Source organism: Myotis lucifugus, unplaced genomic scaffold, assembly GCF_000147115.1.
Source record: "Myotis lucifugus unplaced genomic scaffold, Myoluc2.0 scaffold_215, whole genome shotgun sequence".
Classification (NCBI taxonomy): domain Eukaryota; kingdom Metazoa; phylum Chordata; class Mammalia; order Chiroptera; family Vespertilionidae; genus Myotis; species Myotis lucifugus.
Window position 1 is genome coordinate 2187085 of NW_005871263.1, and position 22022 is coordinate 2209106.

The 22022-nt window shown below is 40.7% G+C and overlaps 2 protein-coding genes across 10 annotated transcripts in view; one reads left to right on the forward strand and one right to left on the reverse strand.

The window, feature by feature from the left end:
* Window positions 1-4854, forward strand: part of STAU1 (staufen double-stranded RNA binding protein 1) — a 60801-nt gene extending 55947 nt beyond the window's left edge. For all 7 annotated transcript variants that reach the window (XM_006097988.3, XM_023761721.1, XM_023761723.1 and 4 more), the window contains 5 exons: window positions 7-82; window positions 297-616; window positions 1592-1714; window positions 2433-2518; window positions 3304-4854. In XM_006097988.3, coding sequence (XP_006098050.1) covers window positions 7-82; window positions 297-616; window positions 1592-1714; window positions 2433-2518; window positions 3304-3319 — 621 coding nt within the window. In that variant the 3' untranslated portion in view covers window positions 3320-4854. The remainder of the gene's footprint in view (window positions 1-6; window positions 83-296; window positions 617-1591; window positions 1715-2432; window positions 2519-3303) is intronic.
* Window positions 4855-10191: 5337 nt separating this feature from the next.
* Window positions 10192-22022, reverse strand: part of CSE1L (chromosome segregation 1 like) — a 50635-nt gene continuing 38804 nt past the window's right edge. For 2 of the 3 annotated variants that reach the window (XM_023761725.1, XM_023761727.1), the window contains 11 exons: window positions 20383-20519; window positions 19204-19307; window positions 17170-17267; window positions 15689-15839; window positions 15343-15551; window positions 14850-14947; window positions 14667-14752; window positions 14147-14228; window positions 12752-12898; window positions 11778-12009; window positions 10397-10632 (listed from right to left, as the gene is read on the reverse strand). In XM_023761725.1, the coding sequence (XP_023617493.1) occupies window positions 10543-10632; window positions 11778-12009; window positions 12752-12898; window positions 14147-14228; window positions 14667-14752; window positions 14850-14947; window positions 15343-15551; window positions 15689-15839; window positions 17170-17267; window positions 19204-19307; window positions 20383-20519 (1434 nt within the window). In that variant the 3' untranslated portion in view covers window positions 10397-10542. Of the gene's footprint in view, window positions 10633-11777; window positions 12010-12751; window positions 12899-14146; window positions 14229-14666; window positions 14753-14849; window positions 14948-15342; window positions 15552-15688; window positions 15840-17169; window positions 17268-19203; window positions 19308-20382; window positions 20520-22022 lie in introns of all 3 variants that reach the window. The other variant, XM_006097996.3, reaches the window with a different exon arrangement.

Below are 22022 nucleotides of genomic sequence, written 5' to 3' on the forward strand. Positions count from 1 at the left end.
TTAAAGACACCGATAAAGAAACCAGGGGATGGAAGAAAAGTAACCTTTTTTGAACCTGTCTCTGGAGATGAAAATGGGACTAGTAAGTGTGATGTTAATTTTGTTTCAATCTGAATGTGATTCTGGGATTTGCATGGTTCCTGGTAATAGCAGGTGCCCAGTGAATGATTTACAATGTGTTTCAGTTCTGCATCATTGTGTGCCAATGTGTGCACTGAGAGTAGGCCGGGGTGAGGTCTTTCCAGGCAGGCAGTGTGTGTGCACTCGCATTGATTCGTCTGTGTGTCCCTTTCTAGGCAATAAAGAGGACGAGTTTAGGATGCCTTATCTTAGTCATCAGCAGCTGCCTGCTGGAATTCTTCCTATGGTGCCCGAGGTTGCCCAGGCCGTAGGAGTCAGTCAAGGACATCACACCAAAGATTTTACCCGGGCAGCTCCGAATCCTGCCAAGGCCACAGTAACTGCCATGATAGCCCGTGAATTGTTATATGGGGGCACCTCGCCCACAGCTGAGACCATTTTAAAGAATAACATCTCTTCAGGCCACGTACCCCATGGACCTCTCACAAGACCGTCTGAGCAGTTGGATTATCTTTCCAGAGTCCAGGGATTCCAGGTAACTGCTAAGCCTGAGCCGTGTAGTCTGTACCTCAGTGCAGTCATCTTTGGGTTTCTCTCAGAAAACAAGCTTTGCACCTTGTTCTTGTTTTTTTTTTTTTTTAAGATTTGTTTACAAATATATTTTTATTGATTTCAGAGAGGAAAGGAGAGGGAGAGATAGATAGAAGCATCAATGATGAGAGAATCATTGATTGGTTGCCTCTTGCACACCCCCACTGGGAATTATGCCTATAACCTTGTTATATGCCCTGATAGGTCGATGCTCAACCGTGGAGCCATGCCAGGGTTTTTTTTTGTTTTTTTTTTTTAAGATTTTGTATTGACTTTTAAGGGGGAGAGAGAAAAACATCAATCAGCTGCCTCTGAGCCTGCAACCCAGAATGTGCCCTGACCGGGAATCGAACTGGCCACCTTAGGTCGACTGGATAACGCCCAGCCAACAGAGCTACGCCAGCCAGAGCTGTACCTTTTTCTTTAAATCAAGTTGCCTAGGGGGTGGGTAAGGCAAGCATGGTAAAGGGGTCATCCTGAGGAAGGGTAGAAAGGTATGGAAAGTATTACAAGCCTGTCTGGTAAAAGAAAATCCGTGACTTTTGGTAATAAAATTTTAACTATCCAAGCCAACCATAATAATAACAAAGCCTCTGACCTAGTGGTCGGTAAGAATTTAGATTTCAGTGAGAACACAGTCATTGTGCTGCCCCTTTCTGCGTGGTCGGGAAGGGCATGGCTTCTTTCAGACGGGTTTTTGAGTAGATATCTAGGTTCCTGGGAACTGGCCATGCTCTGCCTGCAGCCCCAGGCCCTCCTCAGTAGCAGGCCCCTGGCCGTCTTTTGTGCTGACTGAGCATGTCAGGCGCTGAGACCAGGGAGAGAGAAGTGTTATTTCCCTCGTTGCTGGGCCCAGAGCCATGGTCCAATTCATATGCATACTTCCCTACCCTTGCCTCAGTTTTCTTTTCCTCCTTAGGTTGAATACAAAGACTTCCCCAAAAACAACAAGAACGAGTTTGTATCTCTTATCAATTGCTCCTCTCAGCCACCTCTGATCAGCCACGGTATTGGAAAGGATTTGGAGTCCTGCCATGACATGGTATGTTCTCCCTCACTGGGGGTCTGGTTCCACCCTGTTACTGGTCTCAGAAAGATAGGTAAAGGGGTCTCCAACAGACTCTAGACAGTTGATTATTTTATAGATTTCATATTTCTGAAGATTTTTTCCTTAGTTTCCCTGATTGATTTCACATTATTTTTATGAGAACTCATCAGCTCTAGCCAACCCTTCCCTTGTGGACCTTGGATCCTGGACCTCTTCCAGATACCATATTTAGTCCACCTCTTACCAGGAGCAGGTATTGCAGGCCCAAGTTCTGGCAGCTGTAGAAAGCCCCTTACTTTGGTATTCTGTTCAGAGGAAACTTTTGTTATAAGAAATACTAAAATAGAAAAGAAATTGATTTATCTGCATAAACTTTGGCATATTGACCTAATGGAATATTATGCATCCATCAAGTTAATGTCTCCAACGATAATGTATTCTAACAAGGAAATATGATTGGTTTTTGGTTTATAGCAGGATATAACAGTCCCGTTACAAGGTTAAAAATACTAGAAGGAAATATATAATAAAATTAACAGGTGATTTAATAATGTAAATTTTAAATTAAAAGTTCAAACATTAAAGAAGAAGTTTATTTAGTGGGACCACCTCTTTGTTGGGCAATAGGAAAATCTCTCCCCTCCCTAGTCAGTGTCTTATGTTGTGGTCTCGAGCAGTGGCTAAGGTCAGACTTTTCTTTTTGTTCTGTTAGGCTGCACTGAATATTTTAAAGTTGCTGTCTGAGTTGGACCAACAAAGTACAGAGATGCCAAGAACAGGAAATGGACCAATGTCTGTGTGAGTGAGCTGATTTACATGGAAAGGCAGTTCTGTCCTTGTTACATTAAATAAAAACTGTCTGCTCAACTCAGTAGTGAAACATTTGCCTCAGTCCCTTCCTGTCCTGTTCTCTGGAAAGCTTTCCAAATCTGGGGCAAAGAACTCCACTTGTAAAAAAATACATTATCATTGATTTCAGAGAGAGGAAGACAGAGGGAGAGCAACATCAATGATGAGAGAAAATCCTTGGTTGGCTGCCTCCTGCACACCCTCTACTGGGGATCGAGCCCGTAACCCGGGCAAGTGCCCTGACCAGGAATAGAACCGTGACCTCCTGGTTCATGGGTCAGTGCTCAACCACTGAGTCACACTGGCCCAGCTCCACTTTTTTTTTTAAATTTAATTTTGAATAGTTAATACATTCACGTTTCCAAAATCAAAATAATTTTAAAAGGTATGCTGTGATAACTCTTGCCCTCATGCTGTCCCCATCCATCTCATTATCCCCACCCCCTACCTAGAAGTCACATTTCTTATGTATGGATACTTCATTCTTTATGCAAATTATATATTTCTTATTTTCCTCCTTTCCCCCCAGAGATAACATACCATGCACACATTCTCCTCCTTGCTTTTTTCATTTGACAGTATATCCTGTGAAAACTTTACTGTAATCCAATTATCATAAACTAGGGCCTGTGTTTTTGGGCTTCATTATCTGTGTTTGTTGTTTGTTTTTTTATCATGGGTGTAATTCTCTCAAGTTTCAAAACTAGTGTCATTTTCATTTTTCTTCCTTAAAGGTGTGGGAGGTGCTGAATCCCTTCTGGCCATGAACCATTGTAAAATCCCCAACATATACTGAAAATACTGAAACTGCTTTGAAAATTTGGAATTTCTGATACCTCCAGTGGGCCGAGAGACATGATGGGTAAAGAACTGGAGACGGCAGTGGTGACGAAGGCGGGAATGCAAGGAGGTGGCCATGGCTGTGCTCACGTGTGCTATGGTTTGTCCTCACACAGCAGCAGCTGCTGTAGGGGAAGAGAAGATGGGACCTGCCAAGCAGCCCTGGCTCAATTGGGAACCAGCAGGTCTATGCCCTAGGCACCTCATTGCTTGGTTTTGAGGTGCATTTTTGTTTGTATTTTTTTGCTGTGTGAAAGAAGAAAAAGAAAGCAGAAAGCACGACCCCTTCTCAAACTGGCTCACTCAAACACTTTGGGACAAATCCTGGACACCCATGCCAGAGAGAGGCCTTGGACCAGCCGGCCCAGAGCTGAAAGCACCAGAGAAAAATCAAATGCTTCCTACTCAGCGCAAACTAATCTTTCTAGCGTGTTGGCCATCACCTTCTGTGGTACCTACACCATCACCATCACCACTGCTTTCTTTTCCAAAAGAGATACATATTCTGTGTTTCATTATTTTCTTTCCATTGAAATGACACTATATAAATTTTCATTTGAGTTTCTCAATTGTATCTAGTTATATAGCACAGTTTAGAAACTTTTCTGAGACTGACTTTATCAATAATCTAACCGGCAAAGATTAAATCCATGTGTATATGGTTATACATTTTTATTTTATTGGACTAACCCAGGACCATTTCAGTGATGCAAATTGTCTGCCCTCTGGTTTAGCTGAAACAGTCCTGGATTTCTCAGAAATCTTGATGAAGTCTCCCACAGTTGTATAAATTGGACAATTTAGGAATTTTAAACTTTAAACAATCATTTGGCTCCTTTGCTATTTCATTTTTAATGCAATAGGACTTAAATGAACTTTGATCTTTGTTTTAAAGGTTATTAAAATTGTGTGTATATACATATGGCTCTTGAGGACACACAGCTTTCACTACACTACAGGATATGATCTCCATGTAGTACATATAAAATTGCAGATTGGTTTTCCTGAGTGCTTTATACTGTTGATTACATCTCCATGTAGGGCTGAAAAGAAATGACTTACCTATGTTTATCTCTTAAACTGTTGCTTTTGATGTTGTTACTGTGCACAGAAATGTGTGCGGTAAGGTCCTGCCCATGGTCCAGATGGAAAGCACGGTAGCTTGCAAGTTAAGTACTGCTTTGATTCATTGTTTACGCTGGAATTTTTCTCCCCATGGAATGTAAGTAAAACTTAGTGTTTGTCACCAATAAATGATAAGACTAAATTTTTTTTTGTTAATTTATTCTCAAATGTCACTACTGCTAGTACTCCCAACCTGCCCCCTATCCTTTTTTTAAGGGAAAAAGAAAACTTTGTAATGCTTGTGATTCCATTTGGGCAAATTCTGAAGATCTGAAATAACTTTATATCAAACCGTTGATCAATAAACAGCTACTAATAAATTCTTTGGTCCTGTTGAGCAGTAACTTAAGGGAAGATGTGAGCGAGGGCACAGAAGTGGGGGGAGGGCAGGGAGGCGTTTGCATTGCTTCTAAAAGAGGTACACATTCTTTGTTTCACTATTTTCTTTTGATTGAAATGACATCTCCCGGGTGAAGGGAGACGCCTCTCATCTGAGCCTGACATTGTTACCCAAAGATGACCTGGAGGAGACTTTCTGACACCACGAGTCTCTTCACTTTCTCAGGTGTTCTCACAGAGGAGTCAAGGTGAGCCATTGCTTTCTAGCCGAGCTGAGGAGGGGGCTGGTGGTTTGCTCTCTTAATTTTAGATGTTCAAAAGGTTGTTCACTATAAAACCAGCCTATGGATTGGACTGCCAGAATAACCAAAAGTGGTAAGGTTATAGTAAAACGCTGAGTAGAGGGGATCCAACACTACCGACAGAAAGGCAGTAAAAGGAAAAGACACTTTCCCTTCCCCAATCCTAGATGTAGCCTTTTCTCCAAGGAGCCCTGGTCCCTTTCAATGACAGCATTTAGAAACCAAGATCTAGGTGCTTGGAGCACTCGTTGCTACTGGGGTGTTGTTTCTAGGCCCTCTGAGCCAGACAGCTAGGAAATATGTATTGTGTGTGTGTGTATACACATACCTACTTATTTGTATGTATATTTAAAAGCCATGCATTTATTTAAAAAAATACTTATTGTTGAAAGTATTACATATGTCCTTTCCCCCATTGATCCCTTCCAGCCCACCTCCGGCCCCTGTCCCAGGCCCTCTCCACCCATCTGCATCCATGGCTTATGCGCATATGCATACGAGGTAAAAGCCACACATTTATACTGATACCTCCAGCAACTCCGGGTTCTTCACAACCTTCCCCGTCTATTCTTAGTACTTTCTTCAGCATGGAGATTATAGCCCATCTCCCAGCCTTGCCAACCACCTCCTCCACCTGCAACCTACCAAGCATGCCGTGTTCTTAGGTGTCTGTTGAGGATGCAGTGCCTGTGCCTCACAGTATACACACACACAGATGACAAGACAGAATAGTCTTAGAATTCAGAACTTCTAGTGGCTGTTTCCAATTGGCCTTCAATGACAGCACTCCAAAAGGGAAACATTTCCACTTAACATCATGGATGTGGTCAGGAAGGATTTCTGGGTTCCTTTGGCTGCTTTGGAAAGATGTTCAGATGGGACATCCTTGAATGTTCTGTGTAAATTTTCAAACCAGGCTTGCGTCTGAACAGGCATCTGCTGAAGGCTCATTCATTCTGTAGTATCTCTGTCTCCATGAGCTTTGAGAGAGGGCCTCGGAATTTGCACTGTTTTACCCCAACATGATCTAAGAGTGGCAAGAACATTTAAGCTCAAACTAGGTATTTCTGCTCTTGGAGTAATATATATGCAGTCCTGGTATTCAGAATGGAGGAAGAAAAGCAGACAGGAAGGGACCAGAGAGGCAGGTCTAAAATTATCAAAGGTGCTGTGAGTCAGCCACAGTAAGACTTAGGATTTGTAGAGCAACTAATCCTCAAAGGTCCTTAGGATAGACAAGCTTGGAACCCATCACCCCAGAGTGGTGTGCCAACTTTGTCAGGTTCCTCTGATCACAAGATGTTAATTAACAAGTGAAGATGATTTCCCTATAGGTGGGGGTTTTGTTTGTTTTTTAAAGTCTTAGAAAGTGTTACTTCTGAATTGTCTTTCCATAGGGCACTGAGCTAATATGTGTGTGGCTTTGCAGGGTGAATGCCCAGTGACAGCCTCCTTGACTTGGATTCCAAGGTCTGCTGAGGTAGGTGGGATGGGTGTGATCAACAGGAAATCAGCCATTCCCAAGAAGCAATATGCTGATGTTTGCGGTGTAAGAGCTAACATGAGCTAGAATATGACCATCCAGGGAATAAACCTGAGAATGGAGATGTATAGTTTTTTGTTTGCTTGCATGTAACTTACCTTTAGAAACTTCCCTAACTACCATCTTCAGTTTTAGTGCCTAAATATCTTTTTGCCCGTAAAAACAGACAAAAAACTTACTTGAAATTTCCAAATCCATAAATGGTTTGTCAAGCACTTCTGCATTGAGGAGTGGTATAGGTTTCAATTCCTGAAAACACCATTTATTTTCTTGGAATTCCTTTGTCACTGTGTATAGAATATACATTTGAAACTATCATTTTTAAAACACCATATTTTAATCAGACTGTACTTTAAATGGCATCCCAATTTTATTAGCAAAAATTATGTATAACTTAGATTATGTATAACGTAGAAAATTGGTTCTGCTTTGCTTAATGTGCTTCATAACTCTAATATTTTAAAAATACTTCCTTTGTACATTCTTTCACAAATATTAATCAAAACCTACTGAGACGGAAATACCCACTCGTCCTGCAGTGACAACAGTTAAGCAGTATTTGTATAGTGGCAATTTTAAAAATGATTTTTAAATTTAAAAGTAAATTGTGAAAAATTAGCAAGTGTGCAGTGCACTTGCAATGGTGTATCCATTCTAAAGCTGGACTGTGAGGTATGCTCTGAGCACCTGGTGCTTGGCAGGGTGTAGGCAGGATCAGGTCTGCTGGCCCCTCCCTGCCTGCTCCAGCCCTGCTGGATCCAGCCTTCCACCACCATCAATGTCCCCACTTCCTTAGGCTGTCAAACAGTGGGAATCTCTCTTTCTCTGACCTTCGATATTGCTGTGATGGATTGATTAGTGGGCAGTTGGTTCCCCTTTGGAGCAAGAATCAGAATCCTCTATCACTTGTCACTTCTTCAGAATTCTTCTGAAGCAACTGCCTTTATAATTGTGTATTTGCGGTTGATCTTGTCCCAGAGGTCCCTTAAACTATCTTTTTTTTCCTGTTCTGATTGGGTATTTTCTGTTGTCTTCCAGCTGCCATTTGTCTTTCTGCTTCATGTAATCTGCTGTTGATTCTCTCTGACATATTCTTCATTTCTGATTCTATTTATGACGTCTCTTTGTTATTCTCACCTAGTTCACCTATTCTTCTCCTAAGCTCATTGAAAATCCTGTAGCCATTTTGACTTTATTGTTGTTCTTTCATTTGGGACATGCTGCTTCTTCTCATTTCCCTCTGTTTCTGTGTGACAGGTAGATCTGCTACATTTCCCAGTCTTGATGTAGCAGGCATTTTGTGAGGCCCAAAGGCTCAGTCTCCCTGGCCACCTGAGTCTGGTGCTCTTTTGTATAGATTGTGTGCACCCTCCTGTTGCAGTTGAGCCTTGATTTCCATTGGCATGTCAGTGGGTGGAAGTGACCTTCCAGCTGACTAGCTGTGAGGTGGGGGTTGATCCCATTGAGTGTAAGTTGCTTTAGTGGAGTTCTGGTGCCAACCACGTCCAACCTTCAGGTGTGTCGTTTGCGGAGCTGGCTAGGAGGCGTTCTGATGTGTTCTGCAGCTAACCACCAGCTGCATTAGTTCTAGTGCCTTAGGAGGGACTCCAGCATAGGTCAAAGTCTGCTGCTGTTTGTGCCTGACGTGGGGGCTGCCAGGTGGGAGCTACAAAGTGATCTAAGGTTGGTCCTGGGATTGGGAGGCTCTGGAGTGAGGCTATGCTGCAAAGCAAGGCTGGTTGCCACGAGTATCGGACTCAGGACCCACCTGATGGAAGTTACTGTGCAAGTTGAGACTCATTGCCTCTCATGCCAGGCTTGGGGCTGCTTAGCCAGAGGTTCAGGGTATTCTGAGGCTAGTAGCTTGTTTGGGGGCCTTTGAGAGATTTTAGTAATGTCCATAGCACCACGGAGGAAGGACACTTGTGTGGAAAAGCTGCTTGAAGTGGCTTGGGAATGCAAGTTGGAGCATAGATCAGTGTTAGGTTAATGGAGAGCTGATGGGCACAAGCCTGAGCCTGTTAACAAAGGATCAGTGGTGCCTGCCTTTGCTTCTGTCCTCAGAAGCTGCCCTGAAGCTAGTCAATTCACTTCCTCCCCATCGGCCCTTGGAGCTTTTCAAGCTAGTCTGGTAGCCCTGGCTGGTATCGCTCAGCGGAGCATCGGCCTATCGACTGAAGGGTCCCGGGTTCAATTCTGGTCAGGGGTGTGCAGGAGGCAGCTGATTAATGATTCTCTTTCATCACTGATGTTTCTATCTCTCCCTTCCTCTCAAGTCAATAAAAAAATATATATTTTTTTTAATTAAAAAAAAAATCCTGGAGTCTTGGTGTGGGTACCCCTCCACAGATGAGATACTCCTCCCGATTCTTGTCACATGTGGGGCCTTCCCATTCACGTCTCTGCCCTCCTACTAGTCTCATCCTTGTTCCTTCTTCATATCTTGAGGGGACTTTTATTCATCTAGTCTTCAGGTGGTGGTTCTATAATTTAGTTGTAATTTGGATGTGGTTGTGGGAGAAGGTGGGCACAGTGTTTACCTTCTTCACCCTTTTGACTGCAAGTCCTCCTTGGAAAGGTTTTGGAGCCTCACTGACTGGCCAGGGTGCTCAGCAGGCACCATCTCAGGGACTTCTTCCATCGTTCCATCCTGAAATCTGTAGTCTCAACAAAGGATGCTCTCTGTGTAGGGTTGGTTCCAGCTTAACTCTGGACTTCAGGTATGGGGCTCCTAGGACACTAAGGTTGCTCTGCCTGCGAGTGGCAGGACCTGGACTCCCTTCTTCCCCTGCAGACCCACTTGGAGATGGTCAGGATGTCTTCTCAGCTGCTGTTTACTGCAGAACCCAGGTTCCTCAGAACAGCAATCGCCCTCCTCTCCAGATGCACAGGGCTGACTCTTAACTGTGAGAAGATGGGCATGTTCTCCCGGTCCAAGGTAAATAAGCCTCCTCTCGTGTTTCCCACTCTCCAATAGGTCTCCTGGGGTCCAAGAAACTTTTGCCTTGACCTGTCTATTGGGGCTTTTTTCACATAGACAGTGCCTCCCCATTACCAAGTTTCTCTCTCACATCATCCAGTTTATAAGGGAGGAAAGCCAGAAACAGGTAAATGATTTCATGTAGTTCATCACTGCTTTCCCCCACCACACATATCATACAGCAACGCCAAAGAAGAGTATTAATGTTCCCTTGCAAAAAGACAAGTATTCTGAGTGAATTACTTAGAAATAAGGATTTTTATGGAGTCCGAGAGAGGAAAAAAGTATTTAAAGAAATTCATTATAAAAGTATCAGAGAGCACCAAAAACCTGTCCTTAGATACATTAAGTTTAGGGCTTTTTTAAATTGCTGATTACAGGTTTAAAACTATGAAATGTGCACTTTTTGGCAAGTCACCCCAGTGATTACTTACATTGCCAAATAAAAGCTGAAGGAAACAAACAAAAATACAAAGGACAAGAAAAACACAAATTGGCATCAACCTCAAAAAAGGATTTAGTAAGAGAAAAAGGAAGTTTCCACAGTCAGTGTCCGTCAAAATTCTAAAGTTATCCTAACAGTGCAAATGCTCAAATCAGTGTCTTATACTGAACTATTAACGCTTGGCCCTTGAAGCTGCAAACTGGACAAGCCATCCACTTAGATTATTTATTATAACACAAACCACCTAATATGCTCAGGGTTGAGTAAAACAACATTTAATATTTTTTACAAGATGGAATTTGTGACAAGGAAAATTTGCTTTGCTTTTATGCAGTTGTGCTCAGAAGTCTCCCAGCTTTCCCCATAAATCATCCTGGGCTTTATTAGCCAAATCATAGTTCAAAGCAGGGTCACACTGGCCGCCTGAAGGTACCCTTGGAGATACTGGAGGGCTTCTGCATTGAGGCTGGTGCTCACCATTGATGGAACCTACAAGAACCAAGAAACACACAAACCAGCTATTAGAGATCCTACCAACACAAACCCATCTCTACAAGAGAGCTGCCACAGCTCTGGGAAGAGCAGTCCGCATGACTATTGAAGGAATTCATTCCCAAGTAACTCAATTACTTTTATGCCTTAAAATATGAAATGGGTCTAAAAAGGGGAATTACTACTATTGTTCACTGTGGTAGAGGCAATGTGATGATGTTTTAAAAAGAAAGTCTTTATGAATTAGTGACGCTTAATGAAATACATATGGGTGAAATGACATGCTGCCCGAGGCTCTAAAATTCTCTAGCAAAGGGGGAGGAGGAACTCATGAAACAAACAGGATTGGCAAATTATAATAATTGAAGGTCAGCATACTATTTCTCAGTATTTTTGTTTTCCATAACAACAATGAAAAAATATAAACATCTTAAGACTGTAAAAGGCGCCTTAGCTGGTTTGGATCAGTGGATAGAGCGTCAGCCTGTGGACTGAAGCGTCCCACGTCCGATTCCAGCCAAGGGCACATGCCCAGGTTGCGGGCTCGATCCACAGTAGAGGGTGTGCAGGAGGCAGCCAATCCATGGTTCTCTCTTATCATTGATGTATCTATCTCTCTCTCCCTCTCCCTTCCTCTCTGAAATCAATAAAGAAAAAAAAGACTGTAAAAGGCAATGGCTAATGGAAAAGTATAGGCATTAATAGGTTTGCTCTATATTCCAGTATTTAATTTCTGAGTATGGATATAAAATTAATTACTCAATCTTGGAAATAAATGCATTCTTATTTTAGAAACACTGATTAGTTCCCTCCTGGTACACACCCCCTTTGATCAAATACACAACGTGGGGATGTGTCCTGAAACCCTAGCCCTTTTGGTACACTCCAACCGAGTCACAGCGGAAATAAATTTCTAGTCAAAGGGCTTTATCCCTGAGATTTGCCCCGACAATGATATGCTTAAAATATTTTTGTAGCCCATAATTTTTAAAATAGTCTTGACTATAGATAAATGAGATGTTTGATTATGCTGACCAATGATAACAGGTACCAGAACAACTATTATCCTCTTAACTTCCCATAAAGGTGTCAAAGACTATTGATTACAGCATCCTTTGATAACAAAGATACTTAATACTTACCCTTCCTGGACAGGCAGTAGACAATTTGTGAAGTGACTGTGCCAGGTGAATCTTGGGGTTGGTCACCATTTGACCTACGGGATCATGCTCTTTTTTCCCAGCAAATGCCAACTGTGAGAAGGCAGTCTGGTATCCTGGTGTATCTTCTATGTCAATAAAATGTTCTTCATCAGGAATGGAATCATCCTCAGGTAACTCAAAAAGGCCAATCAGAGACTGCAATAAAGGAGTCCTGGATTGAAGAAAACAAGACAAAAGATTAATACACAACAATTCCTTAGAAACACAAATTATAGACTCAGTCTCAAGAATAGCAAAGGACCAATGAAATAAAGATGGACATCAGTGCTTAGGCCTATCCAGAAACCATTTTTCAATTCTTTAGTCAGAGCACCCCAATTTCTCCTCTGAAAACTATTCCATCCCCAGAGATCTCAAGCGAGCAGTGTGACCCAGGCCTAGCTAGTGAGAAGGCTGTGTGACTCAAGCCAAATGAAGGAGATTCAATGCTAGAAGGTGGAAGGAATAAGCCTCAAGTTGTCACTTTATGAAAGGACTAGCTGGCTAAGTGAAGAAGAGGCAAGAGGTCAAGTAAAGTTAGGTCTGTTGGGACATAGAGCACACACATGTAAGACCTTCCTGAACCTATTCAGTTTCTCTTAAGACTGAGGCCAGTTTACTTGGGCACCTATCAAAATAGTGTTAGAGATTATTGAGAACAGGAACTTTTACCAGACTCTCAAGAGGTCTATGAATTTTTCCCCTCACCCAACAAAATGTTAAGAATCAGGAAATAAGATCTTCTTAGGCCCAGAAGGATCCACACAAGTCATGTCTTGGACCTGATGGTTGCTAGTGGAGAAGCTAAAATCAGAACCAAATTCTCTTGGCCCTCAAGAAAGTACGCTTGGCTGATTTTGCAGTCATAGGAAAGGAAGCTATAATTTCCAAGAACTTTAGAATGAAGTACTTGCCATAGCTTGGTATACTCAGTGTCCATCATTGGGGGACATTCTGTTAGTAATTTGGTTATGCCAACCGCACAAATTTTTTTCTCTACATTTCCAGATACTTTCTGAATTTCAGGAATAATAATTTTTTCCAAAACCATTCCAAACATTCTGTTAAAACAAAATAGGCCCAGTCAATATTAAATTAGACTATAATTATCAGTTAAACAGGTATTATTTATACTCAGTGACTCCTTATAAATATTAAAAATTTCAAAATAACAAGGTTGCATTGAATGGTAGAGCCTTAGAGATGACAAAACACCAAACCTGCCCTGTGGCCAGCTGCCACCATCTTTTGTGAAGACAAAAGCCTATGCTCAATCTTCACAGTCATTGTTGGTTTTGTATGTTTTTATTTTTAAAGTACTCAAGAAATCTTTATAAAACTAGAAATTAGAAAAAAGAATCACCCATCACCCAGCAATAACTAGTTTTAACATTTTAGGTTTATAAACTTCCCTATTTTCTATGCCTACATATCTACAACTATGTAGATGTTAATGGCTGTACTAAAAAATTATTTTGGCCATCATTCCATGTTGTTGCAAACATCTTAGAAGTTTCCCATGATGCAAATGTCTCAGATTATCCATAAATGAATCCTTTGAAATGAAAATAGTGGGTATCAAAGAGTTTAGACATTTTAATGCTCTACAGAAAGGGTGCATGTTTGCTTTCTAGAAAGATCATGCCAATTTAAGCACCCACTAGCAGTGCATGAACTGCTGACTTCGTCACAATCCTTTATTACCAGAATGTGTATTTTCTGGTCCTACTCTTTAGGTTAATTCATTTTTTACATTTTATTCAATTTTGAATTATTTTGATACCCTCACAGATACAGCGACCTAAAGTGAGTTTTTTTCCCATCCTCTATCAATTTCCTTACATCCTTCTTTCCCTACTAAATGGGGAATGTTACCCAACATTCTTTGCATATACATGAAGGCAGTTTTACTGATCCAAACTTTTCTTTTGAAAAATCACGCTGTTAAAGGCTCCTGAAGACAACACTGGCTTTGGAGAATGCTAGAGTAGGGAATAACTTTGAGAATTAGGGAAATGTTTACAGGATGTTCTTCTTTATGACCTAATATACCCCAAGAATATTTGAAAACCACACAGATAGAATCACTGCACGAAGAACTATGAAATTATCTATAAAACAGATATTGGTTTATTCTTTTAAAAATAAAATACAGCCCTGGCCAGTTGGTTAGAGAATGGTCCTGAGATGCCAAGGTTGCAGGTTCAATCCTCAGGCAGGGCACATACAAGAATCGACCAATGAATAATGAATAAGTGGAACAAACTGATGTTTCTCTCACTAAAATATAATAATAAAAACAAACTTACTTTGGTTGTATTCCATCAAATATTTCTTGTAGTGCCAGCGCCCCATATTTTATGCAATACAAATTAATAAAGACTAAGAAACCTGTTGAAAGGAGATGCAAATTTATCAATATATAGGACTCACTGCACTAAATAAGTGATTTAGTAGTTTACCAGATATAATATTTGTCATTAAAAAAAAAAACCCAATGACTAACTTTAGCATCAATACTTCCCTTTTAATACAATTTAACATATAAATTTTCTGCCTTTATAGTACAAGCAAAAAAAATCTACATGTAGTTTATGATTTATATTTTTTATCATTTCTATTTAAAATATTTTGATACTTAAGTTTATAAAATAACCTTTGGAATGCAATATATATGAAATGATTTAGTGTTTGGGAAATACAAACATCTTAAAGTATTTTATATGTAACATAACTGATAAAAACGTTTGTATGTAACCATAACATCTAAGAGTTTTAAGCTACTTTCCTTCATTATTTCTGCAGGAACACTGAAATTATTTTACTTACTCTTGATAAACTTTGTTGTTTTGGAATTTTGAAGTCTCTGGAATAACAGAATGAAGATTTGCTTCCTGTATTGGTCAACTGACTCACTAAAGAAATGAATAAAAGCAACAATGTAAAATCAGCATTTTTCTGAGTTCCTAACAGAATCCTTGTCTAATGTACGAGATTGTATTTCATACTCACGGAGGCATGTGTTCTATGATACTGTTTAGAAGATAAAAACCTTGGTGGTCATTGGCTTTGGATGCAATGAGTTTCTGGAAAACACCTAACAACCCAGGCTACAACAAAACAGATCAAATAACAGTTAAAGCGGCAAGGCTTAATTATTCTAAAAGTTAAGCAGGTGATATATCTTGGAAAAGAGAGCACACTGTAATAATCTAATTTGCATTTTTACTTTAGTTCTTATGTCTGAGGTGTAGAAAAAAATAATCCCACTTCAACAAGCCCTTAGTTTTACATTCTTAAATTAACCTTAACCTATTTGACTGTTATCTTTTTATTTTCCACCATGGCAATAACTAAAGGATACCTAATTCTAATAAAATATACATTAATATTTCCTAATTACTTCCCTTTTTACTAAATTTAAGAATTTTTAAAAATCTGCCATCCCTAGTTTCTCTCAGCTACCTTAGAAAATTACATTTACATCAAAATAAATCTGACTCACTATTTTGTCAGCTGCAGCACTTGCTATTGTATTTGAACCGCGTTCTAGGAATGCTTGGAGAAGCCTCACTAGAGCAGGGATATTTCCTGTTCTTTCCCAAAGCACTGGCTGAAGGAGATGAGGAAATAAGGCCATATAGGAAGACGGAATATCATTTTTGTGTGTTTCCAGAAGCAAAGACATCACTTGAAAGACATATGGAATAAACTCTGTTGAGGAAAATAACAGCTGTCAGCTTTATAATCAATGGCTCTGACACAAAAGGTTCATATTGTTAGGAACACTGTGTTTATAACCCCTTTAATAATTTTATTCAGTTAAGAAGAAAACAACTCCTTTAACTTACCTTGTACATCATTCTGTAAAATTTCAGTAAACACCAGAAACAAAGCCTCTTCAAAATTTACAACAGCAGCAGGGTTGGCTTTGCACGTTATTCTTATGGATAAACATATTGCTTCAAACATATAGTGATTAAAGTGAGGTTTGCTTGGGTTCTGAAATTTTAAAAAAAGGCTTATTATTCTAATAATCCAAGTGACTATATTAAATGTCATTTAGAAGAAAACACACCTAACTGTCTAAAATACATTACAAGAGATGCCATCTTTTTAAAAGTCAGTATGGTATTAAGAGAAAATACCAAACACACTAAAAAGCCTGCATATATGTTAAAATTTTACACTCACTTTAAAATTCAGAAAACAAAACAATACTTGGTAATATCTGTTTGTATTATTTTTTTTAAATACTATTACTAAAAAGTACTTCAGAGTCACAGGGAGGTGACAACACAAGCCTCAGATGCCTGTGCTGTAAGGAACTTATCTTCAACTCATGCTTTTCTAGAGCCATCGCCCTAAGTAGTGGCAGAAGAAATGAGCAGGGACATGTAAGTCCTGGCTCTGCCAATAGCTTTGTGTGGGACCTTAGATAAACTTTAACCTCCACAGGCTTTGATGTCTGTATCTACAGTGATAACCCTTCATATCAGCAGTTTTCTTGGAAGGCTACTACATAAAGCTGAGGACCTCAGAAGATGTGTGAGGAGGGGAGCAGGGGGCGCAAAGGATGTGACCCTGCTTCTCTTCTCGAAATTCCCCAAGGTCCAAAGTAGTCCAAAACCCTTACCCAGACCTCAGTGAAAAAATAATCACTGTTCTCCAAAATCCCTCTAATACTTCCCATAAATTTATCTCCTTCCCATACAATTATTAGGAAAAGAATGAATCAAATATCTGTAAAATTTCTGATCAAAGGAGAAGTTAATAGACTCTTGTGTGTCCACCTGGTACAAAGCTTTCCTAAGATTCAGATTATCTATACTTTCTCAATTTTCTTTAACTTGTTACTTTTTAAATGAGAATAAAAACGTTCTAGCCCTGACCGGTTTGGCTCAGTGGATAGAGCGTCGGCCTGCGGACTGAAAGGTCCCAGGTTCGATTCCGGTCAAGGGCATGTCTTGGTTGCGGGCACATCCCCAGTGGGAGTGTGCAGGAGGCAGCTGATCGATGTTTCTCTCTCATCGATGTTTCTAACTCTCTATCCCTCTCCCTTCCTCTCTGTAAAAAAATCAATAAAATATATTAAAACAACAACAACAAAAAAGTTCTAAAGTTTTTGAGACTATACGTAAAGGGGAATGCTTACATGTCTGTAATCTAATGTCACCCCACACTTTCAGAAATGCACATTAACTGTTGGGTCAAGAAGAATTCAAAGACCTTTTCCTTAAGTCTGACCTATTGCCAGGGAATCCTGATGCTTAAACAGTTTATAGCATGAGTTTTTAAAAACAGGCTGTACTTTCAGAAGTGGTTCTGTTACCTTACTAACAGCTAATAGCTTCTGGGTAAGCTGAGTGATGAGAGTAGGGATATAAGGGATTATGGCTTCTTGTAGGAGGGAAAAACTTCTCATGATAGCTGTAAAATATAAAAACAGCAAAAACAAATAGTTTAGTTAAACTTCAGAACAAAATAGTGGTTGGGGAATTCATCATCTGACATTTTAAGACCCTTAGACAACCTCAAGATAGCTCTATATTTAAAATCTAAATTTCCCTTTTAAAATTAGGCCAGGGACTGGCAACAATAGTTAGCTGGGAAATATTGAGTATTTCCAGAGGGCATAAGGCTTAAAGAATTTTAAAAGGGACAATAAAAAAATAAGTGACTAAAGATACAGACAAAGAGGAGGATGAAGTAGTATTAGTATTCCAAGTTTCTTTCACTTAGAAATCAGTGGCAGAAAGCATTCAGTCCTGGCCTATTGGAAACATGATTGTACCTGATCATCCCCCCTAAAAGAGAGATTAGGAGCATAAGAAAAATCTGAATATACATATGAAGCTATGGAGGGTCCATATTGCAAATATATTGCTCATTAAGATGCCTAAAAACATTTGTCATGGGAGATAAACACATTAAGCTAAAAAATGTATGGTAGCCAATTTTGCACAAACAGAGTAGATGTTCCCTAAGTAGAGTACCTACTATATGCCAGACACACAGGATAGAAAGTTATACTCCCTTGCCTCCTAAACTTTGCAATGATGTTTCCTCTACCCGAGCCAAAGCCTCACCCTCCTACTAGCTAACTGCTACCGATCCCTCACCTCAGCTTAGACCCACTTCCTAAAGAAAGCCTGTTCCTGAGTTAGATTACTAGGGTTAGAGGAAGGATCAGTGTCGCTCCTCTGGGCTGACAAACCTTTCATTCACTCATATCACAGTACTTCCTGGGTGCTCTTGCATACGCGAAGAACACAGCAACAAAGGCCAGCAGTCATTACCTATCACTATTGGGAGAAGTCCAGTGCTGAAAACACATACATATAAATGCATATACAAATGTGTACACACCCCAGGGGTCCTGACCCAGGACAGGCATCAGTTTCTTTTTTTTTTTTTTAATATATTTTATTGATTTTTCACAGAGAGGAAGGGAAGGGGATAGAGAGAAACATCGATCAGCCGCCTCTTGCATACCCCCGACTGGGGATGTGCCCACAACCAAGGTACATGCCCTTGGCCGGAATCGAACCCGGGACCCTTCAGCCCGCAGGGCGACGCTCTATCCACTGAGCCAAACTGGTCAGGGCCAGGCATCAGTTTCTTTGAAAAGCATTTCCTACGAATCTGACACTGCAGGTCTCTTGGAATCCAGCACTGAATAAGACAATGCCTGCCCCTGAAGTCAGAGCTGTCAGCAAGACACTCTCCTAATGGACAACCTGGCAGGTGGTTACAGCTGCCTGTATCCTCGGCAGTATGTCTATGAGGGCAGTACCTGTGTGGGGTCCACTAAATGCAGCCAGGTGTCACACCAAGACCCAGCATACACAGCGTGCCATCACTGAATGTTGTTTGATCTAACCTTTGCCCTCAAGAAATTCAATCTAGCCCTGGCTGGTTTGGCTCAGAGGATAGAGTGTCGGCCTGTGGACTGAAGGGTCCCAGGTTTGATTCCAACCAAGGGCACACGCCCAGGTTGCAGGCTCAATCCCCACTAGGGGGCATGCAGGAGGCAGCCGATCAATGATTCTATCTCTCCCTCTCCCTTCCTCTCTGAAATCAATATATATATATATATATATATATATATATATATATATATATTTTTTTTTAAAGCAATCTAGGGAAGGAACAATAGGAGTTTGCTACTTTTTCTTTAATAAGAATTCTCTATCAAATTAAGGTAAAACTTTTTCTTGAAATCACTAACAGTAAACAAAACAATATTCTTTATTTCCAAATAACTAAACCTAGCTAATTCTTGGCTAACAGTATACAACTCACTATTTACTCTTATAACCAGAAATTAGATACTTATAGTCTATACACCAGGGAAACGGCCTACCTTTCATAATATATTCATTTTCTGAAGAGCCAGGAAGTGTGAGAGCTTTGAAAAGGTTTGTTAGCAGAATCTCAACAAACGGTGCGATTTCTGCAGCTGTAAAGCTATAGATGAAAAAACAGCTTTCAGTCACTACCAACTCTTGAGCTTGTCACTATGGATTACCCTTGGCAACTATTAATCACACTTCTTGGCATAAAAGTGAGCCATCTCCCACCATCGACAATCGGCAGACAGCTTAGGAAAATAATTTTTTATATGTGCTCATGTTAAATTCCTAAGGCACATCTGATACCAATCAGTTAAACAAGCCAAAACCCGAGCAAACCCAACATCATCTGAAGCTGTTAAGGTCATCCCTGGTTCATATCACCATCAAGGACAGGACTCAGACCCTCAGGGAACTGTCACTTCTTCCTGGAGGTGGAGCAGATTCAGAACTGTTTTCTGCATAAATTCCAGTCCTGAAGAGATACTGGCTTGACTCAACAAAATAATCTCCTTTCAACCCTTGGTTTCTGAGAATATCTGCATTTCAAGTTCTTGATGAAGAAAACCTTACCCAAAGCTCAGTTTAAGAAATAACACTGTTAAAGAACGGCCTGGAAGACATGCTGTTCTTTTACATTTTATCCTTGGATCGGGCCAGAAAAGCTACTATCTTGGACCATAGAAAATTCTTTTTACTCAGCTGTGTCACATCTCAGCACTGCATAAAAACAGCCAGCTGAAAACAACTATACTGCATGATGCTGCTCAGAACACAACTACTACACATACTCCCTCCATGAAGGCCCACTTCTGAGTAACTGTTTAATCTCATGGACATTGTAGAAATTTTAACTCATCAAGTTTCCCTCTTTCACTTGGTTGCTAGGAGACCACACATAAAATTCAAGAGTTTCTTTAACTACTGTATAGGATCCTGACACACATTTCTGTTCATTAAATGCACCCCAGTTACTTTCCTTTGCTGCAACTTCCTCTACTCAACTTGATTATCATAATTTATCTGTTCTGGCATGCTGCCTCAGATCCTTCCGGATTGACAGTATAAATGAGTAAACAGTACACATTTATTTTTCTGACTCTTAGTGAAATTTTGAATACATTGAGATTATCTCTGACCCCCCCCCCCCCCCAAGGGAAGAAATGTAAATGCTAGAACTCAATACTTACAGAGCGGTGTGGTTAGGCCCCCTCATAGTGAACAGCCTCTCAAGAGCATGTGCTGCGTAAGTATGAACAACAATACTTTCAGCTTGAAGATAATTAATCAAGAGAGGAACAGAGACCAAAAGCTGTTCTTTTGGTACCTGAAAAATACAATAATATGCATGCTCTAACTCAACGATCTTTAAGTAAAAAACAACTGGAAGAAAAGGACTTGCTGAATCTAAAAAGTGTTCTTTCAACTGTTACAATAGGAAATATGATGGAGAAACCAGAACTTCTACCACAACACAATGGTTCAATTCACATTCTCTTTTCCAATTCTCTTTCTCTGAGCATAAAAAGTATGATAAGGGTAACATCTTGCATACCATAAAATAGTATCATGGAGAAACAGACTAAGATTTCATTCATCTTAAGAAATATACTTTTCCCCTTGTAGCCATTTCTTGGAAAAGTCATTCAAGTTTTGTGCCTTATTTTCTCTTCAAAAAAGGGGGGAGGGCAACAAAAATAAGAATACTAATCTTCTTTAAAAGCCTCTAAAATTTACATTATTCATTCACTAGCCTCTAAAACAAAAGAGCTTCATAAGGTTGCACGTAACCTTGGTGAATACTTGCCAAAGACACAAAAAAATTACGAATGAGGAAATTAAAGAATCATCCACAGGAAATAAACTATGGCATATTCTTACAATGGAATACTACATAGCTATTAAAAATAAACTCTAACACTTCTAATAAATGAATAACTCTCTAAAACAATGTTAAGCACACAAAAACAAGATGTGTGGGCCAATACCGATAGCTACACTAATAAAAGAGAAACATGGTAATTAGCGTACGACCGCTACCCTTCCCATTGGCTAATCAGCATATCCTTATGCAAATTAACTGTCAGCCAAGATGGCGGCCAGCAGCCATGCACTGAAGCAAACAGGGAGGCTTGCTTGCTCCAGTGATGGCAGACTCCAACGTTCCCCGCCTGACTTGCCGGCCTCTCAGCTGCAACTCTAAGCAACTATGTTGCAAATATAGAAGCTAAACAAAACCCCAGAAACCGGCTTTCAGCCAGCCAGACCGCAACATTGTATCAAATACAGAAGGTAAAGGCCAGAAACCTGCTTTCAGCAGCGAAGCCTCAGAGCTAAAGCTGGCCCAGAATAGAAAAAAAAAAAAAAGAAAAGAAAAAAAGGAGCAGTTGGGAGCTTCAGTCACCCGCCAGCCTGAAAACGGCCCTCAGCCCCTTAGCCAGACTGGCCAGGCACCCCAGTGGGGACCCCCACCCTGATCCAGGACACCCTTCAGGGCAAACCAGCCGACCCCACCCATGCACCAGGCCTCTATTCTATATAGGAAAAGGGTAATATGCCTCCCGGCACCGGGATCAGCGGAGCAGCGAGGCCTCCCGGCACCGGGATCAGCGTGACAGGGGCAGCGCCCAAACCCCCTGATCGCCCTGCGGCTCTGTGTGTGACAGGGGGCAGGGCCACAACCTCCCTATCCGCCCTGCTCTGTTCATGACAGGGGAGGGCGCCCCAACCCCCTGATCAGCCCTGCTCTGTGCCTGATAGGGGGAGCTCCCCATCCCTGATCCCCTGCGCTCTGTGTGTGACAGGGTGCGGCACCCCAACCCCTGATCGG